The 27,581-nt window shown below is 37.6% G+C and overlaps 1 protein-coding gene across 1 annotated transcript; it reads left to right on the plus strand.

Annotated features, from left to right (window-relative positions):
• The first annotated feature begins 345 nt into the window (after nucleotides 1-345).
• LOC103612613 (15 kDa selenoprotein) lies at nucleotides 346-25,647 on the plus strand. The gene is made up of 5 exons (XM_008630298.2): nucleotides 346-465; nucleotides 3,795-3,962; nucleotides 13,130-13,193; nucleotides 20,779-20,828; nucleotides 22,477-25,647. The coding sequence occupies exons 1-5, from the start codon at nucleotides 397-399 to the stop codon at nucleotides 22,606-22,608; spliced, it is 483 nt and encodes a 160-aa protein (XP_008628520.2). The 5' UTR covers nucleotides 346-396; the 3' UTR covers nucleotides 22,609-25,647.
• The last annotated feature ends 1,934 nt before the right edge of the window (nucleotides 25,648-27,581 follow it).

Genomic DNA, 27,581 nt, shown 5'->3' on the forward strand with positions numbered 1-27,581 from the left:
GCCCATCCTCGTGGGGCACCGGCACCGCGGCCCCGGGGAAACGCACAGTAGTATTGGTCAGACCGGCTGTCAATCACTGGGCTGGGCCGCTGTGCCGGTTGGCAGCCGTTCCCGGGAAAGGGGAAAGGGCTTTATTCAGGCTTGTTTCCGCAATGCCTGACTAGCATTGGGGAATGGTAGTTCTAGCCTCGCTGCGAAGCACTGCTCTGAATAGACTAAAATATCTTTGCTCTAGAATTCCAGAAGATATTCTGGATTAGCTGTTTCTGCTTGTGGTGCCGGGGGCTGGGAGCAAGTTCAGTGTTCTCCCGCATCAGGCGGTGTTTCGGTCACCCGCGATGGGTGAGGTCCTTCCCCGGCCCCCGGCGGCGCTGGCAGGGGCGCTCCGGCACCAAGATGGCGGCGGCTGCCGAGCTGGGGGCGCTGGGGCGGCGCTGGCTCTGCTGGCTCCTGGGGCTGCAGGCGGTGAGAGCCGGGTCCGGCGCCTTCGCGCTCGGGGCTGAGCGTGGCTGCAGTTTCTGAGAGAAAGAGAGCGGGTGTGAGGGCGGGGAGGGCGGAGTGAGACGTGTCCCAGTGCGGGAGGCGCGGGCGCCTCTTCCTGCTCCTGCGGCCGTGGCCGCCTCTTTTGCTTTCCGTGTCGGAGGCTGGGCTCTGCTTCTGCCTTCTTCCTAAAATAGTTTGTATTGGTGCTGCCTTTGTTTTAATATAGTAAATTATTTGGTGTGAAAACAAAGCAACAGTGTAAAGTGTATTTGAAGTCAAAGCTTTGAAGGAGAGAATGCTGATGAAATGAGGCGCGTCACTCACTAAGTAGCTGAAATTATCTTGTTCTGATGGGAATTTACCTTCTGAAGTGCGAGGATTTCTTTCCAGTCCCAATCAGAGACATTTATTATGATTAGTACATTTATTGTTTCAGGATAATATGATAGTTAAGGTACTAAAAATTGAGGGAAAATATTAGGGAGAGAAACCTTCTATTTATTCTTTCCTGTACCTCTCTGTAGTTTTATTCTCAAGATGTTTGGAGCTTGCTATGTAACCAAAACTGCTTGAGTGAGGAATTGCCACGTAATGGAGTCTTTACTTACTTTCATACACTGTGTTTTGGTTGGTTCTTTCTCACACAGACACAACCCGAAAAAAAGTCCTCAGGAGACTACTGGCCTTACGTTTGTGGATTGTGTAGGGGTCTGCTGGGCAAACGTGTGAGGAGCAAGGCTGCTGGAAGCAAAGTGACAATGCCAGTAGCTCTTTTACTGCTCCAAGGTGAACAGATCCAAAAGTGGTGAAAAGATTACAATAAAGCTTCAAAGGGGTGGATGGCAAGCAGCAAGGTGCAAGAAAATTGTTTTAGTTGCTATGCTCATTAGTTTAACAAGTGAACAATAACTAGAATGTAGCTTTGGCTGTGTTTGGAATGCTCTTTAGGGGCTTTTTGTACTACTGTGCCATTGTTGTATTTGTTATTGTCAGTATCCCTCAGAAAAGATAAATATTTTAAGAAGATAAATACAAAATACTTAAAAATTAAATACCTTAGTAAAAATACTAAAAAAGATAAATTATTCCAGTAGAACAGGGTTCCATTTTTGCTTGTCTGTTGTTATACAGTGTTCTGTAGGAAGAAGAAAAATAGCTTTCTGCCTGACAGAATAATGTTTTCAGAATAGTTTTTTCATGTATTATACTCCTCTGTTCATGCTTTAACTCTTTTTTTTAGCAGATACAGAGAAACAAAATAATGAGGCACCTAATATGTTTTCTACCAATTCCCAATCCATTATATTTTCTGTCACATAAGTGACCTGTCTTTCCTTCAACTGTAAGTTGGCCACTTCAGCAGAGGAAATGGGGTTTGTCTCTACCTTACTTGAGTGTGCTGCATGGATTAGGTGATATGTGAATGTGACAAGAAGTCTGTTTTGCTGAATGACAAACTTAGTTTTTCTTCTTTACTTTTCTGTTTGGCCCAGCATAACTTTTCTGAGTCTTGTTCTGTTATCATCCAGTTGAGTTTGCTGGTGCCCTGTCACTCATCTCTGAACACAGCGGTGCTGATTGTTTTTTTTGGTGCTTTGTCTGTAGCAGGGTTTGCCTGAGGTCTTTTACCCAGCATGAAAAGCATCTGGGAAAGCTGCCTTCTTTCTCTCCTTTCTTAATTTCCTCTCTCACTTTTTCCCCTCCAAAGCAAGCAGCTGGAAGGGAAGATTTTAAGCCAAAGTGTGAGAAATCCATGTGTAGAAAAGTGGGAATGTGAACTTGCTACAAGAAAGATATTGAGGTGCTGGAGTGAGCCCAGAGAAGGACAGTGAAGCTGGGGAAGGGTCTGGAGCACAAGTTCTGTGAGGAGCAGCTGGGGAAGCTCAGCCTGGAGAAAAGGAGAATCAGGGGGAACTTACCAGTCTCTACAACTGCCTGAAAGGAGCGTGTAGCCTGGTGGGAGTCGGCTTCTTCTCCCAGGTAGCAAGTGATGGGGTAAGAGAAGATGGCCTTAGGTTGCACAAAGGGAAGTTTAGATAGGACATTAGGAATAATTTCTTCACTGAAAAGGTGGTCAGGCACTGAAATGGGCTGCCTAGGGAAGTGGTGGAATCACCATCTCTGGAAGCATTCAAAAGGCATGTGGATGTGGCACTTGGGACAGGGTTTGAGGGTGAACACCGTGGTGCTGGGTTAATGATTGGACTCGATGACCTTAGAGGTCTTTTCCAACCTTAGTGATTCTATGAGAACAAAACCCAAATATCATTTAATTGTTGTGACTGGTTGCATTATTTTTGCTGCCCATAAAAAGCAGAACCGGTGTTTTACATAGAAGCCATGTAATTGAATTGCCTGTTGTAATGTATTGCTAATAAATCAGAATTGCAGGTTTTTATCTGCACTTCCATGTAGATACAAAAATGCTGCTAGCAAGGATTTTCTTGCTATTTTCTAAGCCCATGAGAGACTTTTCTCTCTCACAGAAGAGGTAGCAGAATTATGTAAACAACCAAACACCTGCAGCCTTGAAAAGTCTTGTTTATAGTATAGTCGGAAAATATTTTGACAATGGATGTTTTAGGATTTTAGCCAATCACCCCAAGGGGTGGCTGATCCTTTTCCAATTAGACTATGAAGAAAAAAGTCTATAAAAGAGTTTGTAAAATAATTAAATCAATCAATCTTGCTGCATAATTCCTGCCTGCTGGATCTTCTCTCCTCCTCCTCCCTACGGCTGCAGGACACGGTGATATAACCTAGGGCTTAGGGCTGCGGTAATACTTCCACTTACAGTATATGCAATTTTCTTGTACCATTAATGCAAACATGAGATTAAAATCCTACCAGTATGTCTTGTTGAGCAGTTTGGTTAATTTCTGGTTGTGTTTTTCCCAAGCTTAGCTGTTACATTACTTTCCAAGGGTGTTTTCAGTGATACGAAACTTACCGAAATTGTTTTTGAAGAGGAGGCTTTGGAAAGCTGTAGCTGATTCATTACCTTTGGGTTTTCTTCTTAACTTGGAATTAGCAATAGGAAAGCAGTAGAATTATCAGACGTGTATATAAATAAATTTTGTCAGGTCTGATACCTTGAAATGTACATACTATGAGTGTCTGGAATTCCCTGTTAGTTTAAGACCCTTCTTCAAAATAGGGTGGTGTTTTGAACCCTTGGGCTGACCATTTAGGCATTTTTGTAAAACAGTCACAAGAGACTTACTTGTTCTCTGTCATCACTAAAGCATTTAAAGTCGTCTTTAAAAAAAATAAAAATTAATACTAAAGTGTAACATTGTATTGACTTTCAGGTAAGTGTTTATGGAGCACAGTTGTCATCAGAAGCTTGCAGAGAGCTGGGCTTCTCCAGTAACTTGCTGTGCAGTTCTTGCAACCTTCTTGGGCAGTTCAATCTGAATCAGTTGGATCCATTCTGCAGGGAGTGCTGCCAAGAAGAAGCTCAGCTGGAAACTAGAAAGGTGAGTTTTGGACCAAATCCCTTGTGGAATAATTTAACGTGTTATGTTTATGAAATTTTAAATTTAAGAAAGTATATGAGAATCTGGGTTATAATTTCAAGAGGAAAACACAACATTTATTCAAAGCCCAATATACATCTACACTGTCTAGATTGGCAGACTTGCCATACTGCCATAAAATAGTGTCCCTGTACGAACAGGGGAATCTTTGGTTCTTTGGCAGCCCTTCTCTGCTGTGACGTGACCACATTTGGGAACTATATCCAGCTTCTTTTAAGAGGAAGATAAATGGGATTTGAAGAGGGCAAAAGAAGAGGATAAGGAGAGTGATGCTTGATGACAGCTCCTGCTTGGTCATTGACCCATAGCATAATGGCCAGGATAGCTTAGTTCAGTCCTGAGAAACAAAAGGCTGGCACAGCCTCCAGGTCAGTTCCTGGAGTGGCTCGAACCTGATTGAAGCAGGACTGCTCAACTCCATCCTGCAGTGGTGAGAACAGCTGGATATTTGGGGAGTGATCTCTCTCAGAGCTCATGCTTCATTAGACCTTTCGTTTATCTGCAGTAAATAAATATCTGTGTTCCTTAACGTATGTTATCCATGAAGAATTTTTAGAGTTCTTGAAAAGAATACATGTTGTCTAATATGTGGTAATTTAAGAGTGTTCTAGAATATAGTGAAGATAAATCAGGAAAGTAGAGGTTTAAAGGAGGAGAGATGCTGAAATTATTTTTAATGGTTAGGAGATAGTGAAATAACTGACAACATGAAATTAATGAGGAAATCTAGCAGGTTTCTCCCATGAATTAAATTCAGCCTAATATATAAAAACAAAAGTCTGCCTTTAATTTTTAATAAAACCACTGATTACAGTGTTTGGTACAATATATTAAGTATCAAGAAGCAAGTGTTTTAGATTGGAAGAGAATTAATAATTAGTAGTTTCCTAATATTGACAGACTTTAAAGCTTTTTTTTCCTACCCTCTTGCTTGGAGAATTTTTCATCTTACTCTGAAAAACTGCATCTCAATGTAAGATGTTTGACTTTCTGATTAGCAGCCTGACATGTTGCTGAGCTCCAGAGCAGTGGTGCTCTGGGTTTTGCTGAAGCTGTGACTACATGGTTGAACATCCTCCAAGTACATGAATCTTTTTTCTCTGAGCCATGATTCCAGTATGTGATGTAGCTTGCTCATTATGTGAGCAGGTATCGCTTCCCACAAGGGGGCACAGCAGGTTGGTTGTCTGTGCTACAAACAGACTTGCAAACTACTGGAGTTCCAGGACAGGCTGCAGGTTTTAATTTAATTCTCTTTGCAAGTATGTGGCAAATACTAGAAACAGGGAAAGCAAGAGTTAGTTTATTGCATGACTTGTGCCTGAGTTCTAAATGAGAATTTAAAATTAAAGGTAATAGCACATCTATCTGGGAATTTTTATGCAATTGCTGCTTTTCGCAAATGATCTGTGAAATACCCTCGGGCCTAAAAATACTTCATGCTGCATAGTATCAGTGCAACCTCAAATGAGATGTTCACAGATTTGAACTGTTTCATAGCCTTGAAAGAAGTGTATTTATTAATCCTGCTCTTGTTACTGGTCCAGTAGTTTGTGAATTGACGTTGTGGAAAATAGCTGTGAGATATTCTTGTTACACAGAATTTGTCTTCCTCTGAACTTCTGCTGACACCTGTCCAGTGAAATATTTTAATTACTTCATAATTGGACTGTGAGTAAAATGAAAAAATGTTCTGGTTATTTTCTCATCCTCTAGAGATTTTGTATGCAGTCTCACACTAATTCAGAAGCTAGTTTAAACAGTATTGCTTTAGACAGCTGCAAGTTTTAAGCCTCACTCTGTCAGATGCAGAGTCCTGCTGGTGTGTAAAACATAGAAGGATGAAATGGAGGTGAAGCTAACTGTGCGTGAAATTGTAGTAGCAGGAGAGATTGTCCATATTTTGCAGTAGCTGAAAATAGCTGCACTCCATCTGCAGCTTCACTTAGGCTGTGTGATCATTTCAGACATAACTATAAGCATATCCCATTAATTGTATATATAATCTTAGATTTATCTCAACAATATATGCATGTCAAAATCCAAATGGATTTCAAAAATCAACTCTCTGATAAAATTTGCAATACATTAAATTTCACAGTTGCACTTTGCAGGATTGCTACAACCCATAAAAGTTACCAATATATCTAAATGGAGCTTTGAAAAATATATTTTGCTCACTAATATTTGTTGAACTTGAGCATTTTAAATTTTTACTGTCAAGTATTTGTCATGTTGTAATGTTAAAGTGTTTGGTGACTTAGAAAACAGGACATCAGGTGTAATGACTAGGTGCTTCTTCTATTAAAAAAAACCCAAGAAAACAAAATGAAGGCTTTCTTAAAACTCCACCCTCTTACATGTGTAGAATTCCTAAATATGTGGTCTTATGAATTATAAGAAGGAATAGAAAAAGGTGACATTCTTGTTCAGACTTACATTTTAAAACTCAAAAAATAGTTTACAAAACTCACAGTAATTATTGGAAATAGAATAACTTGAAGTGCTTTTGATGCTTCAGGCTACTCCTGTGTGACCCAATTTACATTCATTTTTCAGATTTGTTTTTTTCTTTTCATTTCACTAATTAAAGTGCTATACTCAAATTGCTGTTGACTGCCTCCTTGTTTTGCCAGAGGCTCTTAAGTTGAATAGTTCCACTCTCATTGGAACTTCTGGTTTTCAACTCAATGGTTAAAAACAGAGAACTGCTTAGAATTCATTGACATTTCGGTGATGTAAATTAAGTGTAAGTCATATCAATGCTTACAGAAATGAATTAGAATTTTAGTTTACTACTTCTAGCTGTTTCTCAGAACCTGCATCTTTTTCTGTCTTTTGATATGTTCTCTAAAATCTCTTGGCTACTTTGTAAAAAATCAAATTGTGTTTTTACATAACTGTATTCCTTATTTCTAACATGGTACACAAAAATGGTTCCAATTCATTGGTTTTCTAGCAAGTGTGACTTCCAAAATAGTGTGATTCAATGACAGCATACTTTATTTAACATTCAAGTAAACAATCAGAACTCTGTAGGTAAGACTAATATGTCATACGATCTCCTTTCAAAGTTTGCCCTTAACTCAGTGTCCCGTTCAGTTCATATAGGAATGATTTTATGGACTATATTGATAAGGAATTTGGGGGAACTGAGATGATATTTTTCTTTCTAATTGAGAAAGTCTCTTACCAGTACTGTTGCTTCAAAATATTATTCACAAACATTCCTTGTACTAAAAATGTGCTGCAATTGATGTCCTTCCTCAAGAACTTTACCATGTATGCTCTTTCACTTCCCTAACATGTACGTGATGCTATTGGCAATGAAAATGAATGTTGACAAGCAGTAGTCCTAGATAAGGAAGGTGCAGCTAACTAGTCAATGCCTAAGACAGAAATTTACTGTCTTTTGTGTGGCTCAGATTCACCAAGTGTTCATCTCTGTCAGATAAACTAAGGTAAAATGCGTTATCTGTCTGTAATAGGGTAAGCATTACCCGTGAAAGAGCTCTATCTAATCTTATCAATGAAAAAAAGTTAGGGAAGCTATAAATGTGAATTTGCTAAATGTGAGTTTCAGTTGTTGTTGTGCATCTGTGCTGGTGAATGGAATGGGTTTAGCTGATTAAGGCTGACCTTCATCTAGATAAAGTACTGGCATTTGACTCTACATTTGTTGAAGAAACTTCAAAAAGTAAAACTCTCAAAATAATGAAATGCGCAAGGTCAAATAAATATCTCATGAGATCTGTTCTCACTGTTTTCTTTGCAACTCTAAGATGCTTTATTTTTTAACAAAAGCACAGACTGGAGAATAAAAGAGATGTTCAGGGATTCTACTTCTAGAGGTAAGTAGGTGCTTAGATGGAATCAGATGGTAAAGTCCAGAATTGAAACCTGACCTGTTAATTCCTGTCTGTACTCTTCCGCTTGCATAATTCTGACTAGGTCCAAGTGAGAGCCTGTATGTAGGAGCCCTTTTTCTGCCACCCTTCTCTATTCCACTCTGCCTTTCACCCCCACTCAAATTGGGTATTCAACACCACCTAATCCAGGCTACAGCTCCAGAGGTCTAAAGCTGATGGTTGCTCAGCTTCTGCATTTTCTCTTTCACCCTTGTGCCAGATCTCTTGCTCACACAACCTTACACCACACCAAACATTTCAGAGACCAAAGTTAATAAAAATAGGCTGCCAGGAGCAGAAGTCGTTTTGTAACTTTTCAGTGGTTATTGGATTTAAACAGCACAAATGTTTATAGAATCCTGCAAGGAGGATATCATTTAACACCAAAAATAGTGATGGATGACATATTTCCTGTATGCTGAAGAATGTAATAGTAATGCACAACTATGTTTTGTATGTACAGAATAAAAAGTCTCCTTTAAGTCTCCTAATCAAAGCAGAACTCAAAGTACTGGAGATCTCCAAGAATGCAGATTATACAATCTTTCTTAGTAAATTATTTCAGTGCTTAAAACACCATCATTGTGACTTTTTTCACCCTTATATTCGGTTGGAATTTCCTTCCCCGCAAAGAAATGAGAGCTTTGATTCTGCTTCAGCTTTGTTCAGAGCAATTTGCCTGTAATACATATCACTAATCACAGGAGTAGCACTGATTCACAAAACTGGCATTCGACTGTTAGACTCTGTTGCCACACTCTTATTTAGAGTTAGGCATCTCCCTTCACAGGATAATGAGCTGTCAGTGGTAGAAGCTGCTTTGTTGCTAAATTTACTGATGACATCAGTTCAGTATGATGTGTGAGTGTAGCAATGACTTTCTTGGCTTTCTGTATTACAGAGCAGTAATTCATAATGTTCCTGGAAGTGAGGCTTTCTGACTTCTCCCTGTTAACCCACAAATTCTTACTCATGTTCTGCCTCCAGGAAAAGGAAAGACAAGAGTGATTTTGAAAATCTTGAGCTGTCCGTATAACTACAATCTCTCCCATAGAAAATATTTTATAGTTTGTATCTCAGTGTATATTCTTTTAAAGTTTTCTAGTTTAGAAGATTAGTTTTCTAATAAAAGTCACAAATGAAGTGCTAGTTAGAAGAGTTTAGGAAAAAGCAAAAGAAATTTTCAACAAAATCTCTTTTTGCTGTAAATTTCTCAGAAGAACAAATATTAATTAACCTGTTTTGCTTTCTGGGTGTGTGGCTGGAATACGGTAAAAATTAATTTGCATGCTTTCATGAAAGGGATCATTTACCCTATTTTTCAACAGTACCATTTTTCATACACCAAAGAACTTTGTCATTAAGAATAATAACATCTGTATTTTTACTTAAATTTTTTGAAGTTGATAGGAGGTGAGGAGCCATCTTCTGCAGACCTGCTTATATCAGAATATAAAATTAGAATTGCAGTGAATTTCATAAAAACACTGTTTACATTGGAAAGAGAGTTGTTACTAAATATTTAGTGGAAGATAATCTTGTACCTGAGGCAAGTGAAAATTCTAGAGGTTTAGCTGTAATCATAAGTTTGCTTTTCTTCTTGTTCTCAGAACTTAACTATATTTTTGAAACTGTTTGATATTAGGAGAGGACAGTATGTACATATCGGAGAGAATCCAGGTACCATAAAGTAGTTATTGACCCTTTTGTGGCTCTGCCTTAAAAGTCTGTTTCATTTCATGTTTTAAGACATGCTGGTACTGTATTTTTTTCAGCTGATTACAAACAGCTGTACAAATCCAGTCTGAATGACACTTTGTAACCTGTGTCAGGCAGCCTTTAGTCTGTAGTTAGAAGAAAGCAGCATGCAAAGCAAAAGTGTCTTAGAAGTAAAATTAGGTATAACTTGCTGTATTTTATGAAACTTTTTTGACACCTTTGATCTAACATAATTTTTTTAGGATCAAGGAGCAATCTCTGTTCAATACCACTTTTTGCAGTTCAGTTTGGTCTGAATTCCTGTTTGGTTGTAAACATTAATGGTTACAACAATACTATATCAATGTATAAATGAAGCACTGCTGGAATTGTGTCTTGCAGAAATTGCTTCATTTCCCTTTCTAATAGCAAGTGAGATGTTTTCTTTCATGTAAGTTAAAGTTCCTTACTTTTACAATGCATATTTTTAACTAGCACAATTCTTACGTAAATGGTGTTACTCTGCTATAATTAGTGCTCTCCTTCATTGTTAAAGCAGACATGACCTATAGTGTGGTTTGTCTCTCTTCACTTGTGAAGAGCCAACCTGATTGCATCAGAAACAAGAGTTTCAGGTGCTTTCCAAAAACTTTTGAATGAAACTGAACTCAAGTTCACGCTTTGGAGAAGATGAGGGAAAAGTTCAGGTATTGTCACAATAACCTTAGAAAGCATTCTATTAGAATGTTGGAAAAAAAAGCTAAGTTCTTTTTGTAGATGCAGACATGAATCAGCCTGGAAATCATAACAGCACTTGTTTTGGATGTTAGCATGGACACTAGTAATCGTTTAGAGAGTCTATTTCATTGCTTTTAGTACTAAACTCACTTTCATGAGCACTAAAACAAGTGAAGCATTACTTTAAAATGAACTGACTCATGAGTTAAGCATTGTGTAATGAACTGACTCGAGATGTTTGTGCGCCTCCATGCTGAGTGATACGTGTCATTCTTATTAGTCCTTGAACACAGTGACTGCCTTCACAAGGAAATTTGGAGAACATCTGCTCTGGACAGAATGAGATGGGAGCAGCAGCACATATTAACAACTATGCTTTTGTGGTGGGCTAAGTGATGCAAATAAACCTGGTTTTTTTTGCAAAAGACACCTTTGTTTAGAGTTATAAATGAAGCCAGTTGATTCTTCTTTTTTTCTGGTCTAGCTGTTGAGATAGCAGCTGTTTGTCCCAGCATGAATCTAAATCTTTTTGTACCAGAACAGTTGGGTTTCAATTATGGCAGAATTACAAGCTCAGAATTTAGACATCAATGATTGAGCTGTTTTCTTTGTTAAATTTCTATCAGATATTGGCCAGGAGTTACAAACTGGGAGTAGTGAGTAGTTACATATTTTAGATTCCTACAGTGATCTTGTTCCATAAAAATACTTGTTGGAAGGAAAAAAAAAGACTAAGAGTAATTTGCAGTAATGAGAATTAAAAAATGCTTATTTTACTGTTGCCCTAAATGTTAGTGTACCTAGCTTATGATAGACTTGCATAAAATAGGTAATTAGCTAGATAGAAGGCTATTTATTCCTTTGTCTACTTCTTCATACTGACTTCTTGATAGAAAAATGTGGATAACCATCAGTATCAGAGAAAGCAGTATAAATGTTCAGTGGATTAGTGAGTGTACAAAGGAATATGTAAATCTAGGATTGCTGATAGAATTGTTGAACATTTTTTAAAGAACAAGAAAGAGACATGGTAAGTGAAGTTTATAAACCATTATTCCATGTTTCCTCCATCTTTGTAATTACTTCATGTTTGAATTCCAGAGAAACTTTAATTATGCAAGCTAGTATCTGAGCTGTTTAGCACTGCTTTTTTTAATTAAAAACCTTTATTTGGGTGGTGAAAAAGCTTTAAAAAAATCTGGTATTTGTGATCTCTTGAGTATTGTTTCATAGTAGTTCTGGGTTTTAACAGTCAAATCTGAGGTTTTTATCTTACATTTTCAACTAAACATTGTATTTATCTATAGTTAAGCAAATTTCTGAGATGCTGTTCTGAACAGATAATGCAGTGTAACAGTCTCTTTTCAGTTTCCCATGGAAATAATGATTACTGATTAGTTCACACCAAGAGAGAAGTTGTAACTCCCTGCAAATGATTAGAGTATTTCTTATGTTCTAATTCATAGTATTTAAGCAAATACTGAGTTGGACCTGAATTCAGAATTTGAATATTCAGAAATGAACATGTATTTCTGACTGTCCATAATGCCTCCATATGATGGGTGACGAAATGTTAATAAAATTGTCTTTGATATTTCTATATGATGTGTGGTTGGCTTTTTCAGAGTGGTTCATGAAGGTTACTTTTAATTACTTGTGTTCACAGTTCATATTTTAAGTGAAATGTGAATTTACTTAATTTCAGTAAGGTTATATTTTTCTATATCCTGACTTGCACATTTGTTATGAAAACACTGTCTAAAAGAAAATTAAAGCAGAGGTTTTAATTGTCTATGGAAGGTAATTAATTAAATTTAAAAATTTTAAATTAAGCTCATTCTGTCTGCTTATCTATAAACAGTGGGGTTTAAGGCTTAGAAGGATGTGATTTGGTATGCAGTATTTTATATATAGTATATATACTATGTGTAATATTAAAATGCCTAACTTTGAAGTATGAAGTTCTATTTTAGTAGCTGGAAAATCTGTTGTTAATTTATTTAAGATTCAGCAAACTACAGAACCATTTGCATGTTGCAAAAAAAATCGCAAAATAGTCTAAAAATATGACAGTATGCAAGATAATTAGGTGGAGGGTTTTTTAATTTAGATATTATATAAAATTGAAATTAATTTATATTTTAAGAAGATTGAGTATCATGCACAGATGACAGAAGTGATTGACATCTAAGTGCAAGTATCCAAGTTAGCCCAGCCTGTACATATTACTTCAGCTAAGGCCTGTTAATGTGATCTGTCCTCCTCTGCAAATACAATTAACTAAAATCAACCAACAGCCCAAATGAGAAGTCACTGCCTTATCTTTATTATAAGTCTTTCACTGTCCAAGTTAGGTTTAAAGTGGAAATCAAAGTTTCTTTTAATGAGATTTTGTTAGTATCTTTGGGAAGGAAGAAATACTTTTGCTATTATTAGCCCATAATTCCCATTGTAACATGTCCAATTGCATTTTTTAAAATGAAACTGTGCTTATACCAACAGTGTATCTCAAATCATCTTTATTTCTTTTTACATTTTTAGTATAATGAATGAAAATTATCATGTATATTGGGTGAACAGTCAGTTGCATAAAGCAGAGACAGGTCTGGAACTGTGATTCTGTCTAGGATATTACTTGTAATCAGCATCAACAGAATAGCATATTGTCTTCTCAGAGAAAAATAGTTCATCAGATAACACACTATAAATAAACTAGTAATTTAGATTACTTTTGTCATTAACAGCATCTGTTTATTATTACAGCTTTATGCAGGAGCTGTCCTAGAAGTATGTGGATGAAAATTGGGAAGGTTCCCTCAAGTCCAGGGTAAGTAAAGCTACTAGTATTCTTTCAAATATGAAATACTGTCACAGCTGAATGACAAAATGTACTTTTAAGTACTATTACAAGTAGTCATAAATAGTATATTATATCAGTAAAGTTGCATTGATCTGAGACTCATAGAACTGGTCTCCAGTAACTGATAGATGAAATTATATTGTGCACTTACGGAACGACTTTATTTTCACAGATCCTGCCATATAATTGTTTTATCAGTGGATAATGACAGTCCACTAACGGGAATGGAATACAGTAGTGTAAAAGGAAAATCAGTACCATCAGTGTGTAGTGGGAGGAAGCTGCAGGAAAAGAATCTGTGAGAAATTTCAAACTGGACTTTGCTTATAAATTAAGGAAGAGCTTAGGTGATAGGAGTACTGCGGTTATTTTTGGTTTTTTTCCTGTGATAATACTGCACTTTGGACATAGTTGGACATAAGTGCTAATCTAGCTTTAGAATTAAAAATTGCACAGACAGCATGTCTTCATCTACCATGGGAAGTATCAATACCTCCCAGTTTGAAGGCTGGCTGACAAACAGTGGGGGAAAAAAGATGTTTTAAAACAGGTTACAATTTACGTAAGTTGTGCTGCTTTATACCCTTGCCTGCCACCTCTGCCCACACACAGTTGAGATGAATGACTACAAGACCAGAGCAAAGCTGTTTTCTCTTTTCCACCGTATAAAATGTCAAAATAAGAATTCTTCAAATGACTTGTCCTACTTGAGGGATGTGAGGAGATCAACTTTGTTAGCACAGGAGTCCATATTGTGTCCGTGACCGTTCAAATTTAGCAAACATAAAAACATTCCCAACTGTTGTTGCCCATTCACTCAGCTGCTTTATGGTTCTGGATTTGTAACAGTTAAGTGCTCATTTGAGCCATAGGTTTGAAGGAAAAGGTCAACCTGTTAGCCTGACTCCAGCCTGCATTATGCCCTCAGTTACCTTCATGTCTAGGTCCTTGCAGAAAATGGCCCTCAATTGGTGCAAAAGGAAAAACTTGAAAATTGTGTGACTAGTTCTTTTTCCTTTCAATTCTTGGTTATCTAAACCTCCTCAAATATTTATTCCATTAATCATAAAGCTTACTTTTTAAAGTGGCTGGATAAATTTCATTGTTTTTTAAGTAGGATCTCTGTTTTGACTACCAGTTTTTACTTGGTACAGTAAGAATTAAAAAAGGACTGAGTAAAGCACTTAAATTTCTCTTTTTTCTTTTCATCACCAATTTCTGCAGCTACTCAATCTAAATTTATCTTCACCAAATTTACTGCTAGGGTATTAGAACAGGTTGGAAGATGGGATATCTACTAGAGGCATACTTAGAAATTTTAAAAAGCAGTAGAATATATTTTTCTAGCTGGTATTTGTCTTCACATTAGTATTAATCTCAGAATACTTAGATTTTGTCCTTTATTTTACCTTTTAACAGAAACAATGTTTAATGTCTCCCTCTTAAGACATTTACATTCAAGAAGTGTTTTTATTTCAGCTTTTCACTTGGACATTTGCTATGGACGTTAGGTTTCCTGAAGGTCATGCTGCTGTTTTTGAAGCATTGTCTTTTTAGGCTTCATTGAACTGTGTAGCCTGTCACTGACAAAGTCTCATCACAAATAACTGAATTCTTTTCCATAGCTTCTCTGAGGGTTTTCTTAAGAGTTTGTTTGGGTGTTTTTGGGTTTTTTCCCCAGAATATACACAAAATGGCACTGTTAATTGCAGGACTGTGTATGTATTAGAATTACATGGATTAGTGTATGTTACTCCTGTATGTAACTGTGAAGTCTTGACCTTTAAGTACCTGTGTAAATTGTTTTGTCACTTGGCTTAGTCCCACAGACTTGATGTGTCTCAGACTACTTCGGGATTATGATTTATTTGGCCAAAGGATGAACAGTGTTGTTTTGTTGGTTTTTTTTGTTGTGGTTGGATTTTTTTAATTATGAGATTCACATATTAAAGTAGTTAAGGATTGAAATGAGTTGAGTTAATAAAGGTTTGTAAAAGTTACACTGTTGGAAGAAGCTGTGGGTTGCTCACAGTTACTAAATGCAATATTCAGTGGTCCTTCTCTATCAAAGTTTCTTTCAAAATTACTGGTTATATTATCTTCAGCTATAAACAGTTGCTGAATACACCTGTGTGCCTGAAATATGACAATCATTACATATGGAATATATTTGTATATACTAGGAAAGCAAAGGAGTGAGAAATTATGAAAAAAATCTAGTCCTCAGCAAGAGGATGAAAAAGTCTGGTCATCAGCAAGATTATCTTAGTCTGGAACTGGATTTTATTGTTTGTAGTGTCACACCAAACTACTAAATGCTTTTGTGAAGATGGCCAAGGATGTCTATGAGGTTTTTCAGATACAGTTTCTTGTGATAAGTCTGATAACAGACCACATTTCTGTATGTCTCTTTTAAATTCAGTACTGAAATATTCTTACTGATAGTTTTCCCTTAAAAATAAATTGCTCTATTATAAATGCTGTACTCTAAAATTAATTCCTATATTACATATATTTTGAAGTTGTTCTGTATAAAACTGTTCTTAAATATTTGTCATTTAAAAGCACTCCATCGAAGTAGAATATTAAAAACCTCAGTGACAAGATTCGTAGATGAAGCAACATCTTAATATACTAGGTAACACAAAATGTGACAGTTTTTGGCTGACATCCATAAAACTGAAACTCTGGAATAGCATAATGAATTAGCTGGGTCAGTGATTAATCTAGCATATTTGTTTTAAGTTGACTTTTCAGTGGCAGCTGTGTCCTGTTCATCATGAGATAGGAGATTGTAGGAGTCTAAACACCATTCTTTCCAGTTTGTTTAAAAAACTGAATTAGACTGGGTTTTTTCATTGAACATTCCTTTCATATTTCTCTCCATTCTTTTTTTTAAATAAAATAATTCTCACCTCTCCCATTGCAACTCTTTTAGTTGAGAAATGGATGTGCTTCCAGCAGATCTGTTCTAGAAACAAGGTCCTTAATCCTTGAACTCCTGCAGTGTGCACTACATGAGATCCTCTGACTTCAGAGTCAGTCAGCACTATTATATCACCCAAGTTCTCCAAGTGTGAGGGGGATTCTTTTAGCTACTAAAATACAATTTCTTATGGGATTATATTGTATGAGGTAAGATCACTCATTTGCTAGTTATTTTAATCTGTAATTCATAAATACTGATGAAAGAAAGTTAGAAAATTATATTAACCTTAAATCTTGCACGGATAAAAGCATTACTAAAACTCTTGGTAAGAAATACGGATATTGTAGTGAGAGACAAGCATTGCTTTAACGTAATCTTTCATAAACAAATGACTCACAAATTAAAAACAATACTTCCCTTCAGATTCAGAAATGTCTCTTGCCCAACTGCTTATGCAAAGTACCCTGTCATAGGGATTTTTTGAAGTTTCTTCTTCTGGCTTGATTGGAACTCTGTCTTGGATTCATTGATGAAAGCATGTGCTTTTTATAAAATCATGAACAGCTGCATTGTAACTTGATTAAGAGACTACAAATAGTTGTTATTGATGCGCCATATAAATTCTTAAATTTAAATTTTTATCTCAAACTGAGGTCCCCAAAAGGTACAGAGCTATAGTCATTAAAATGGAAATGAGTGCTTGCTGTGTGCTGTAGTTCAGTCTTTTTGCTAGGCTTTCATGGTAACTTTTGAAGCAGACTCATACCATCTTCAAAACTGCAGAGCATGTATTTGTCCCCAAAACAAGTTATTAAAGGCTCTAAGGGAAGACATTTTGGCTTTCCCAGTGATTTACATATTCACATTTTTAGCAAATATTGCCAATTGTCTTAGCAATGCTTAGCTATTGGTGGCATTATTAAATGTTGGAATTTCCTGTCTTCATAAAATGTCCCTCTCTTACTCTACCTCTAATTTTGGTTTCTTTTTCATAGATTTAACACTTGATAATTGGCAGTGCCTCAATAAAATGTTTTTTTAATTCAAGTTCATTTTAGGTACAAAATGATCAAGTCTGTATGGTCAAGTCCTTTGTGCCTTTTTAATGTAAAATTCTGCAACATTATGCACGCAGTTGTGTCTCCAGTAAAATTTCTTATTTTCAAATGGCTTGTTTCTAATAATTCATGGCCAATCAAGCAGACTACCCTTTAGCTTATCTGAAGTAATATTACACTTGCTTTCTGTTTATTCAAGTTAACTCACAACAACTGTTTGTTCTGCTTGGGGAGCTGTGGTGTCATGTCCATTCTGGGTCAGGAATTTCTCTTATGCTGTGTCCTGCTGCTCCTAGGAGAGTAGTGCAGGGGTGTGTGTGTGTGCATATACACAGACTTGCCCTTTGGGCCACAGTGATTCTTAGATTCCTTAACAGTCTCCACTTAGAACTCTGGGATTTAATTCCAACAAAAGAGTTGACTTTCTTCTAACACCTCTTTGTTTTGTATCAAAACAAATGGCCATTGTAACAATAGCAGTGAGTTCTCCATTCTACTGTGTTCATAGGTACAGGCTGCTTTTAGATTTTTAAAAGCACTGTTCAATGCGGGCCAGGCTTTAAAATGCTCGTACGCACTTGATCCTTCTCTGACCTTGTAGTTGTAGTTGATTGCATGGCAATCCAGTCTTCTCTTAAGGAACATCTCAGGAGTGCCTTCCAACAGAAGTGCTTTGGTACTCATTGTGTATAGGAGCATAAGGTGAAGTGATTTTGCAAAGGTGTCTGGTGAACAGCTCTGACTTCTGGGCCGGTATTTAATTCACCAGAACATGGGGTCATGGCACCAAGCTCAGAGTTCATCTTACAGAAGTCACAGTGGAAAATGCCTCTCCTGCTTACCCGTGCATGGGTTAGAGGCAGGCTTGTTTCTCTGTGGTGTGTAATTTCTAAAGCTGCTACAGAGAGGAGAAAATGGGGATAGCTGGGATAGGATTTTAGTATTAAACACCAAACTACTAAATAATGGTGGTTAGATGATGGGCAAATACCCTTCAGACATAGAACTGTAAGAAGCATTGTTGATGTGAAGATATAGAGGGGAAACTGCTGGGGCAATGTGAAGGTGGAGCATATGCATCACATCCCATGATAGGCAAATAGTCATGTGTTCCAAAATTTGCACTGTAGCTGTATCTGACATCCTAACCCCGTCATTTCAAAGGCTGCTGATTCAACTCAAGGACTGATTTTATGGAAAGAAAAAAAAAGTGTTTGATGGGATAATCTGTGTTTTTAATGCATGTCAGTATTTGAGTTTCCCATTTGAGCTTCCAAAATTCAGAATATACAAATTAAGTTATTTGTACGTTGAGTGTTTTTCTTTGTTGCATTGCAAATTCAAGTGAGCGATGCTGAAAGTCACTATGATCAGCATTAGAAATAAATATGCCATAACAGAAACTAATTTTGTTCCAGCTGTCTAAAATTTCAGGAAAAATGTTCTGTAGTGCTTCAGCTTTCAGAAGATTTAGACATTTGACATTGATACAAGTGTGTAATAGCTACTTTTAATGTGGCAGAATGTAATGCTGCCTATAGAATACTTTCTTCTTCCACCTAATGCTGTTTCCACTTTATGTGAGCTTGTTCAGTCCAGCACTGCAGCCAGAGAACAGCCTCTCATGTCCAAAGGAGCTTTCATCTGTTGCTCAAGTAACAAATCCTCACACCTGTTACAAGCTTAAAGTGCTGTAACCTGAGGTCCCTCCCAAAGGCTATTTTTTAAAACAGTTGAGTTCCAGAGTTCAGATTTGCTTCAGAAACTTTATCCATTTTACTATGCTCTCTTACCATTCTGCAATTACCCACTGTACTGACTGACTCTTACAACCTGCTTTTCGTATAAAGCCCTAGAGACTGATTTCAGCTGTAGATTTAAGTTGAAGAAAAATGTGGAAAAAATCCTCAAGAAACACTTCAACAGTCTGTGGACTTAACAGAGAATAAGAAATTTCTTTGCTGCCTTTTTGCATGTCACTTTTGATGACAGCCAAGACAACATGTCACAAGGCCAAGGAAGTTGAAAATATGTCTTTGAGTTTAAATCAGAATCAAATTGCAGTATGTGAGCAAGTACTGGTTATTCTGGGCTATTTGAAATTGTTATACACAGCTTACAATATGGCATTAGTGTACAGTCCTGTAGAAAGAATAAAGAGAATGTCTCATTTTCTTCAGGGGCCTGGTACATCTGGCAGCTCCATGGGCCACTGGTATTTTTTTACCTTGTTTATACTGTGTAGTGGTTGGTGCAGAAAGCAGAGTATATGATTTTGATCTGTACTGGGAGCTCAGTGGAAGAGAGAAGAAAATAAGTGCCACTCTGTCTAACCATGCTGAGAAAGTGTTAAGGTAACTGTCTGCAGTAATCTAAAGATAGGTATAAAGATGGCAGGGGCTATCTCTGCAATTACTGAGGAAAGCACTACACTTTGTCAAGCAGTATGAAACATTAGTCCTGAGGTTGCACTCATCTCCATGCACCAGCTGGATGCACTGCAATTTGTGAGAGATTCATTGTTGTCTAACCTTGAAAAAGCAGCTTTAACATGCAGCTGGCACCCTTGTAGTAGTCAGTCTATACTGACAGGGTTCACCCTTGGGGAGATGCTACTGACGTACTGCAGGAACATCCTGAATCCATTTAATGTCAATACAGACACTAAATTCAGCTTTTAGCACAACCTGACTGTAAGAAGGAAGAATGAGGACTGCAATTTTCTAAATAACTTTTAGAATTCAGACATTCATTAGGGTGAAGTACTTCAAAATAGGGGATTATGCTCAGGATTGTCCTGAAATACTTCATATCGTCTTTTCAAAGTTAAGGTTAATGCAAGGCCTGGGTTGTGCTGTTAATACCTGCTGCCACGTGCTGCACGTGAGGAGTTGTGCAGCAGCAGTCCCCCTCAGACCTGGCCTTCTCTCCATGTAGCCCATAGAGCCGTGACACACACTGCCTTCAGGAGTGTCAAGAGAAGAGGAGATACCAGCTTCTCTTCCTGTTTTCTTGCCTTGTTTTCTTGCTGGTTTTCAACATGTAATCTCAGAGATCTCTGCAAGACAAGATTGTCTGTCTTGTTCACCAGAATAACACCTCGTCCCACAGTTTCCTGTGTGCCCTGTCCCCCGCAGAGCTGCAGTGTGTGTGGAGTGTGCTGATGAGATGGGTGTCACACTCAGCCTCCCTCACAAAGCTTATCCTCAGCCAGATTTTGATCGCTCCAACGCTTTTCCTCACATTTGCGTAGCAGCAGCATATGGGCCAGTCTGCTGAAGGCTGTCAGTTCTATGTGCAGATAAATTGTGTAACACAGTTGCACTGGTTCAAGGAAAATCCAAGCAGATAGAATTCTTTTTTGGATTACTAGCAAAAATAGGTGTTCCTTTGGCATAATAAGTTTGGTATTATTAATTTTGTGAAGGTACTAAGATTTTAACATTAAAATATATTCTAAAGCATAATTAAAAAAAAAATTTGTGGAATACTAATTTGATGTAAATCTACTTTATGCAAGTAGGGAAGAACTTGATTTTCTTTCTTTCTTTTCTCCAAACCGTAGCTTTTGTCAGGAGTGATAAGCCGAAACTCTTCAGGGGACTGCAAATCAAGGTGAGTAGTAGCCTAACTTCTTTATTTGCGAAGTTAGGAAGAACTAAGTTTGGTGAAGACCCCTATTTGCTAATCAAGTAATCCTTTAGCAGAGGACATATATTTGGATTGCCAGTGTGAATCTTTACAAGTTCTTGCTAGTAATATTGATTTGTTTACTGCTCAGTAATTGGTTGGTACTTATTCTTAGTTGGTGGTGAGGTTATAGTTTATTTTATTATTGTTTGGTTGGTTTTAATCCAAGAAAAAATTATTATTATAGCAGATGGGAGAAGAATCTGAGGAATATTTATATTTTGTTCTTACTTTGTAGATATCTTGGATTTACTCAAGCTGTTCTGCCACTGTTTCTTTTTCTCCTGTTATCCCCTAGCTTTCTTATGGAGCTGCCATTTCCATACGTTCAGTGATTCTCAGATTTTGCTTCTCCCTCTCAGAATTCCGTTGCCGTGTTCTGTTGTGCTGGTTCTTCTCTATATACTTCAAACATGCATATACTATAGAAATGCTTAGAAATGTATATACTGAATGGTGTTTCTTATGACCTGCATATATGTAAAGTTGCATAAGCTGCACTGCCTTAAGCTCCAACAATTCTTTGGTTTCAAGATCTAGTCTAAGACTTCACCTTTCTCTTAAAATCCTGTGTGAACTTCAAGTGTACTTCACAGATACACATCTTGATTCTCACATTTTGTGCTCTCATCTCTATTGCCCAAATGGCACCATCTGGAATCACTTCATAGCTATGCATGGCTGCAATAAGTGATTTGTCTTCTCAGCAGCAGATTCTATGTAAAGCAGATTTCCTCTGTCTCACGCATTCATGTCTCCGTGTCCTCCAGTTTCTTTCAAAAGCTTTCTCTCCTTCTGTACTTCTGTTTCTTTTTTTTTTAACTTTATAGATTTATTGAACATCAAAGCAGTCTAGACTACAATTGGTATTGAGTACTACCAGAAAAAAAATGTGCAAATGAATCTGTGTTTATTTCACAAGACTTTTGAAAAACTGATTAGAGGTGCCACTAGCTTCATTAAGTAAAACCAACTAGGTTAGCCCAGTTGAGCAAAGTGAAATACTCCTGGGGAAATCTTTCCATAAACTTAAATGGTCAGAGCTTTCTGATACTGTTAAAAGCTTTTATTTGCATTACTTGTTTTGGTTGGAGAAGTGCTGAAGAATTCTGTTACCAGCAAAGCATAGTAAGCGCAGATACAACACAGCAAGAAAGAATGTGATTACATTAGAAATTGATAGTAGAACTTTGACCTGTTAAAGTGACACAGAATTTCTAAAATAGTAAAAAGGCTATTGATCATATAAGAAAAATCATTCATCTGCTTGATTCAAAAATCCAGCTTTGGTAACTTAAAGTAGTTGGAGTAAATACCCTCTTTCAAAGGCAGGCCTGTGGCACTGCCCCTCTGCACATGCCTTAACTCCTGTGGCACCAAGGAGAAAAAGGAGATGTTTCTGACACCCACCCCCACCCCCCTTCATTTGACTTGTTCACCCACTTTCCTCTCTCTGACATTAAGTGCAAGTCAGAAGTCTGAACTGATTTAAATCACTTGAGAGCAGGGGCAGTGTTAGTACAGAGAATGTGTTTTCCACCCAAGGTAATGGACTTTTCTTTTTCCCCCCCAGTATGTGCGTGGTTCTGACCCTGTACTAAAGCTGCTGGATGACAGTGGGAACATTGCAGAAGAACTGAGCATCCTCAAATGGAATACAGATAGCGTGGAAGAATTTCTAAGTGAAAAATTAGAACGTCTATAAATGATTGCTTTCTGTCCTCTTTCCTTTTCGTATTTTGTCATGGTAATCTTCTCAGATGAAGTGCACTACAATTGAAGAAACATTCCAGCATCAGTATTAGTTTTAAAATATCTGTTGTGCTGTACTAAACATCTTGTAATTAGAAGGGAAGCTTCAGCACACGTATCTGACAAGTTGACAAACAATAGCTTGTCTTAACATTATTATTTCAGCTCTTAATGTATTTATCACTAAGAATGCTTTGTTTCAAAGTTAATTATGCAAATCTCAGTTTGTTATAATTTGGTCTGTTTTTACAAATGCTCTTAAAACTGAAGAGCTTCAAATAATAGAAATGATTACCATGCTTTTTGTCTGCTGCTCTTTCTAAGGAAGTTAGAACCAAATGCAATCTATCTCCCAAAGAAACTTGGCTACTAATGCCCTCCTTTTTTTTGTATTTGAACTGTCCTTTTATAGAAGCTTTGTTTACAGTGAGTACCTAATTCACAGGTTTGAAAGCTGTTGGAGGAGCTCATGCTCTGATACTATAAAACATTTAGTAAGTACACTTTAGTGAAGACTACATAGAAAACCTCTGAGGTGTATGAAGTCAGATGTCAGGTGTGCTTTACATTAAGTGTTTTGCTTCAGAAAACATGAGCTATAACTCTTGAAAAAGCTTTCCTTCTAACTTTCAGAAGTTTATTGGAAGTCTGTTTATGAAATTAATTCAGAAACTGTTCTTTCAAAATGTATATTTTTCTTTCTCAGTTGAAATTTATGTGAATAGGGAATATAGACATTATGTATGGTAATGAGTAAAATCCATTAAGACTTGTTGGGTTTTTTCCACTTAGAGTCAATAAATATGGTAATCAAGAATAATGTGGGGTTTTTCTGAAGTCTAATTAGCAAATAAGTGTTCCCTGTAATTACTTCATGCTCACCAGGTTGGGTTGGATGGGTATTATGCTATGGTCTGAAGTGGTACACAGTTTTTGTCTTCATCTATAATTTTGTATCTCCAGAAATTCCTCTATATTTTACAGACTTTATTCCCAGCTTTTGAGAAGAAATCACCAGCTTCATAGCAGAACAATAAACCTGGGACTGAGACCACACTGAACTATCAGAATAATACACTAAGGTGATTGTTCAGGCATAGCCTTCTGAGTTTTTATTCCTGAAATATTCTTATAAGCTCAGAGAGAGTGTGTGCAGCTGACTCCTCTTCTTATGAATATGCTCTTGATCTTCCAGATGACTCAGTGTGAGACAGCTACAGTAGTGGTCACCACTGTCTTGGAGGAACATGATCTGTACATAAAAAGCACAAATCTCTGCTTATGCTGACTTATCATAGTCAACCATGGATTTGTTCTTGGGACATATGATGTGTTAAGTCAGCAGATGAGCTACAACCAAAACATGTGGCATGACAACCCAGTATTCTGGTAGTAAAAATATGCTGCCATCCACTGGTCTTTTAATATACTGACTCTCTCCTATACTTCCCACTCCTATGTTTGCCAACAAGGGATTTCAGTTTCTGTATGGATGACTTATGTTATTTTAGCAGAATATTTTAACCTTGTTCCTCTCTCCAGCTTTAGGTGCTCTATACCATTCATCAGAGATTGTTTGCTTCATTTGGTATCTGTCAAATACTTCTCTTTGCTTTCCTCATTTCTTTCCTCTTCCTCCTTAACATGACAGCCAGTGGTTTTCTGACCTTCAGCCTCCCTTTTATTTCCATGTCTTTCTACAGCAAAACCAGTATCCTTCCCTGCTGCTCTTATTTGTCTTTCAGAGAAGCAAGGAACTCACTCTTGTATCAGATGACCTTCCCAGAGTGGAGGAGGATGACAGGCCAAAGAATTTCTCCCCCAGCATAACTGAGTCTTACACTGGAGTCCCAGTGCTCTTCCTGCAATTTCTGACCTTTCCCAGTACTGGTTCTCAAGTATTTCTATTAAGGAGACTGGAAATAAGCTTTTCTCTCAGTTTCCTCCTAGGTTCCTGATTTGCTGATTCCTATTCCACATACTAATCTGGCCTTGGATACTTATTCCCATATTTTTAAAGCATGCACAAGGTACATTCCTGTAATTCCCTATATATAGGGATATGTTGAGAGTCCTCCCTGATTCTGTTACTGGGCTGCTGAGCACTGATTCTACTCAAATCTGCAGCTTTTAGCAAAAGCTAATTACCTGCACTTCCTGACCTGTTGGCTGTGCTCTGTGCTGTTCTAAAGTGTGGAATTCATACTGTCCTGCCTTTTGTCTTTCTCATTCTGTCCTTCACATGATACTCAGGTTCTTGGCTCTACAGACATGTGTTAGGAACATTTAATATTCTGGCATAAATGAGCTGGGCTTTGTGCTAAAAGAGGCAATTAGAGTGGGGAATAATTTCTTTTGGAAATTCTTAAGTTTCTATTTATTGGTGAGAGGTTTTTTTCTCCAGTCTGCAGCTGTGAAAATTCATAGAGCTCAAAAGGTTATTTTGGTTTGTGGCAATTAACCACACAGAATACAAGGTTGAAAGCTCCAGTTTAAAAAGGAAGTGATTCATTTTTACTTATAGCCATGATAAGCACCCAGTACTTCATGAAAGGCATTCACTCAGACTTATGTAAGAATTATTTAATCTTATATAATGCTCTTGTTGTGCCAAATCTTGAGAGTTAATGAAAGGACAAATAAAAGCAGCAAGCATGCATGACTGAGTTGGAACATGAACTGTCCATCTACTACTCCTATCTTTTAAGAAGGAAACAAAGCAGTCTTTTTGCAGTAGAGAGTATCTGTGCTGTTCAGAAATATATATATATATATATATATAAAATATATATAAAATATATATTTTACACATATATATGATATGTAGAGGAACTTGAAGCATAGTGTACAAGGTACTTGGAAGGGTTTCCTGGATACTTGCTTAGTCATAGATTCCTGTAATGTGAACCTGAATAATGTAATTGTAGCAAGCAAAAATCTGTTTCAGAGCTAAGGGAAACCTTCCAGCAGACATTAAAATCATGGGAAGAAAGCAAGTATTCCACTTTGTATTTGTTTTATTGTTTCAGCACACAGAACAAAAAGAGATCACCAACTTAATGAAAAGCACACACAATAAAAACTGTGTTCAGAAACCTGAGCACCTATTGAGAGCGTCTCTGGTTTTGAACTTGAGCTTTCAGAAGCAGAATATATCTTACGGTGTTCAGCCAGGGAAATTTAGACACTACTCACAAAAAAAGAAAGAAAAAACAAAAAAAAAAGCTTTAGGTGTTGTTCTACTTCATTAGCATGGATGCTGGATTGTAAGAGCTGCAGTAGAATTTCTCTCCATTCTACCTATAAAGGCAAGCAGGCTCAAATCTAATAAGATGGTTTTCAAGAGTGCCTTGCAAGGGACACTGTCATTTGCCAATTCTTGGAGTGTGTAAGGAAGGTCAGACAAAGCATTACATTTTCTTTGCTAGGGATGCTTTGGCCACTTAAAATAAATGGACTTTGAAATTTATCAAGTGTGCCTGAGAAGGGTCCATCAAATGCTAAAACACAGAGTATTTATATAAAAAGCAGCTAAAAAAAATTTCCTGAACTTGAGTGATTTTCCTTAAGCTGTTAACTGTTAATGCCCAACATAATTACTTTGAAACAAATTTGCTGTGATGTCTAAGAGGAAGAGCCCAAGGGAGAAGATAGCCATGGGACACTGAAGAGCCAGCTTGCTGCTATGTTACTGAGCACTGTGGTTCAGAGCGCCAGCTTCATTCCCAAATGCACTGTTCTAAAAAGTCTAAGCAGGAGGTAGTGGAGAATATTCTCAGTAATTTTCCCCTTATCACTGGTCATGAAGATGGATAGAAGGCGGTGCATTATGAAATTACTCACCTAGTGAGCTCAGACAGGAACCAGACTACAGAAGTGATCAGAGTATTCTGGTATTTATTGATTTAAACTGGAACCATGGCACCAGGTGAACACAGACTGTCTCAAAGAGCACCTGATTATCTGTTACGTTTTGAAATAGGCCTCCTTCCTCTTCAGGAATCCCCATCAGCTTTGTTGCTGTCCAAGAAATAAGGTATCTAACAACATGTTTCAGTTGCCCCTCAGACAGTGAAAGCCTGGCATCGGCACGTGTGTCCACCAGTATGCAAGTTAAAGTGTCTGAATGCTGAGACACGGAAGAGTTCTCTCAGCACTTCCCACTACTCAGGCAATCATGATCAAAAGAGTTGACCATGACTTACTCTTGCATTGAGCCAGCACTTCTTTTGAGTCAGGCCATTTTGTCTGCTCTCTGGTTTTGCTGTCAAGCTGTCATGGCTTAACCCCAGCTGGCAGCTAAAGTACCACACAGCCCCCCGTTCACTCCCTTTCTACAGTGGGATGGGGAGGAGAATCAGGAAAGATACTGGGGGATGCTCTCTTGACAGTGATCTTCTGAGGTTGGATTTAACTAGATGAGTAGGTGCCTTTCTGACTCTCCCCTTAAAAATTCAAGTGAGATTTGTAGGACAGACTAATGCATTTCTCATCTTAAATACAGGCACAGTAAAATTTCCACTTTTTTCTGTTGCAGAATGTATGTAATTTCAAGGCAGGATGTCTGTCAAACCTATCTCTTGGCTACCGTTCCTGACTAGGTTGGAAATTCAGTGGGCAAGCACAGATGTTTGGTGCAGGAGGGTAAGCAGAGAGCAGGATCATTAGATAATATTTTTGCTTTGCCTTTCCCCCCTGCATTCAGTGACCTGGGTTCTCAGTGTTGCTTTATATTTTAGGCCACCTTACCCAGTTTTTGGAAAGCACTGACCTTTGAAAAGGGAAGGTCTTGATGACAGACACATCTTCAAGCAGCAGGTGTAGGTGGCTCATGGTGAAACACCTCAGAGCCTCTGTACTCAGTGCAGACGGGCTCCAACCTGTGGCGTTCCCAGTCAGATTGTGATTTCTAATACTAGCAGGTTG

The sequence above is a fragment of the Corvus brachyrhynchos genome, unplaced genomic scaffold (assembly GCF_000691975.1).
Source record: "Corvus brachyrhynchos isolate BGI_N302 unplaced genomic scaffold, ASM69197v1 scaffold101, whole genome shotgun sequence".
NCBI lineage: Eukaryota > Metazoa > Chordata > Aves > Passeriformes > Corvidae > Corvus > Corvus brachyrhynchos.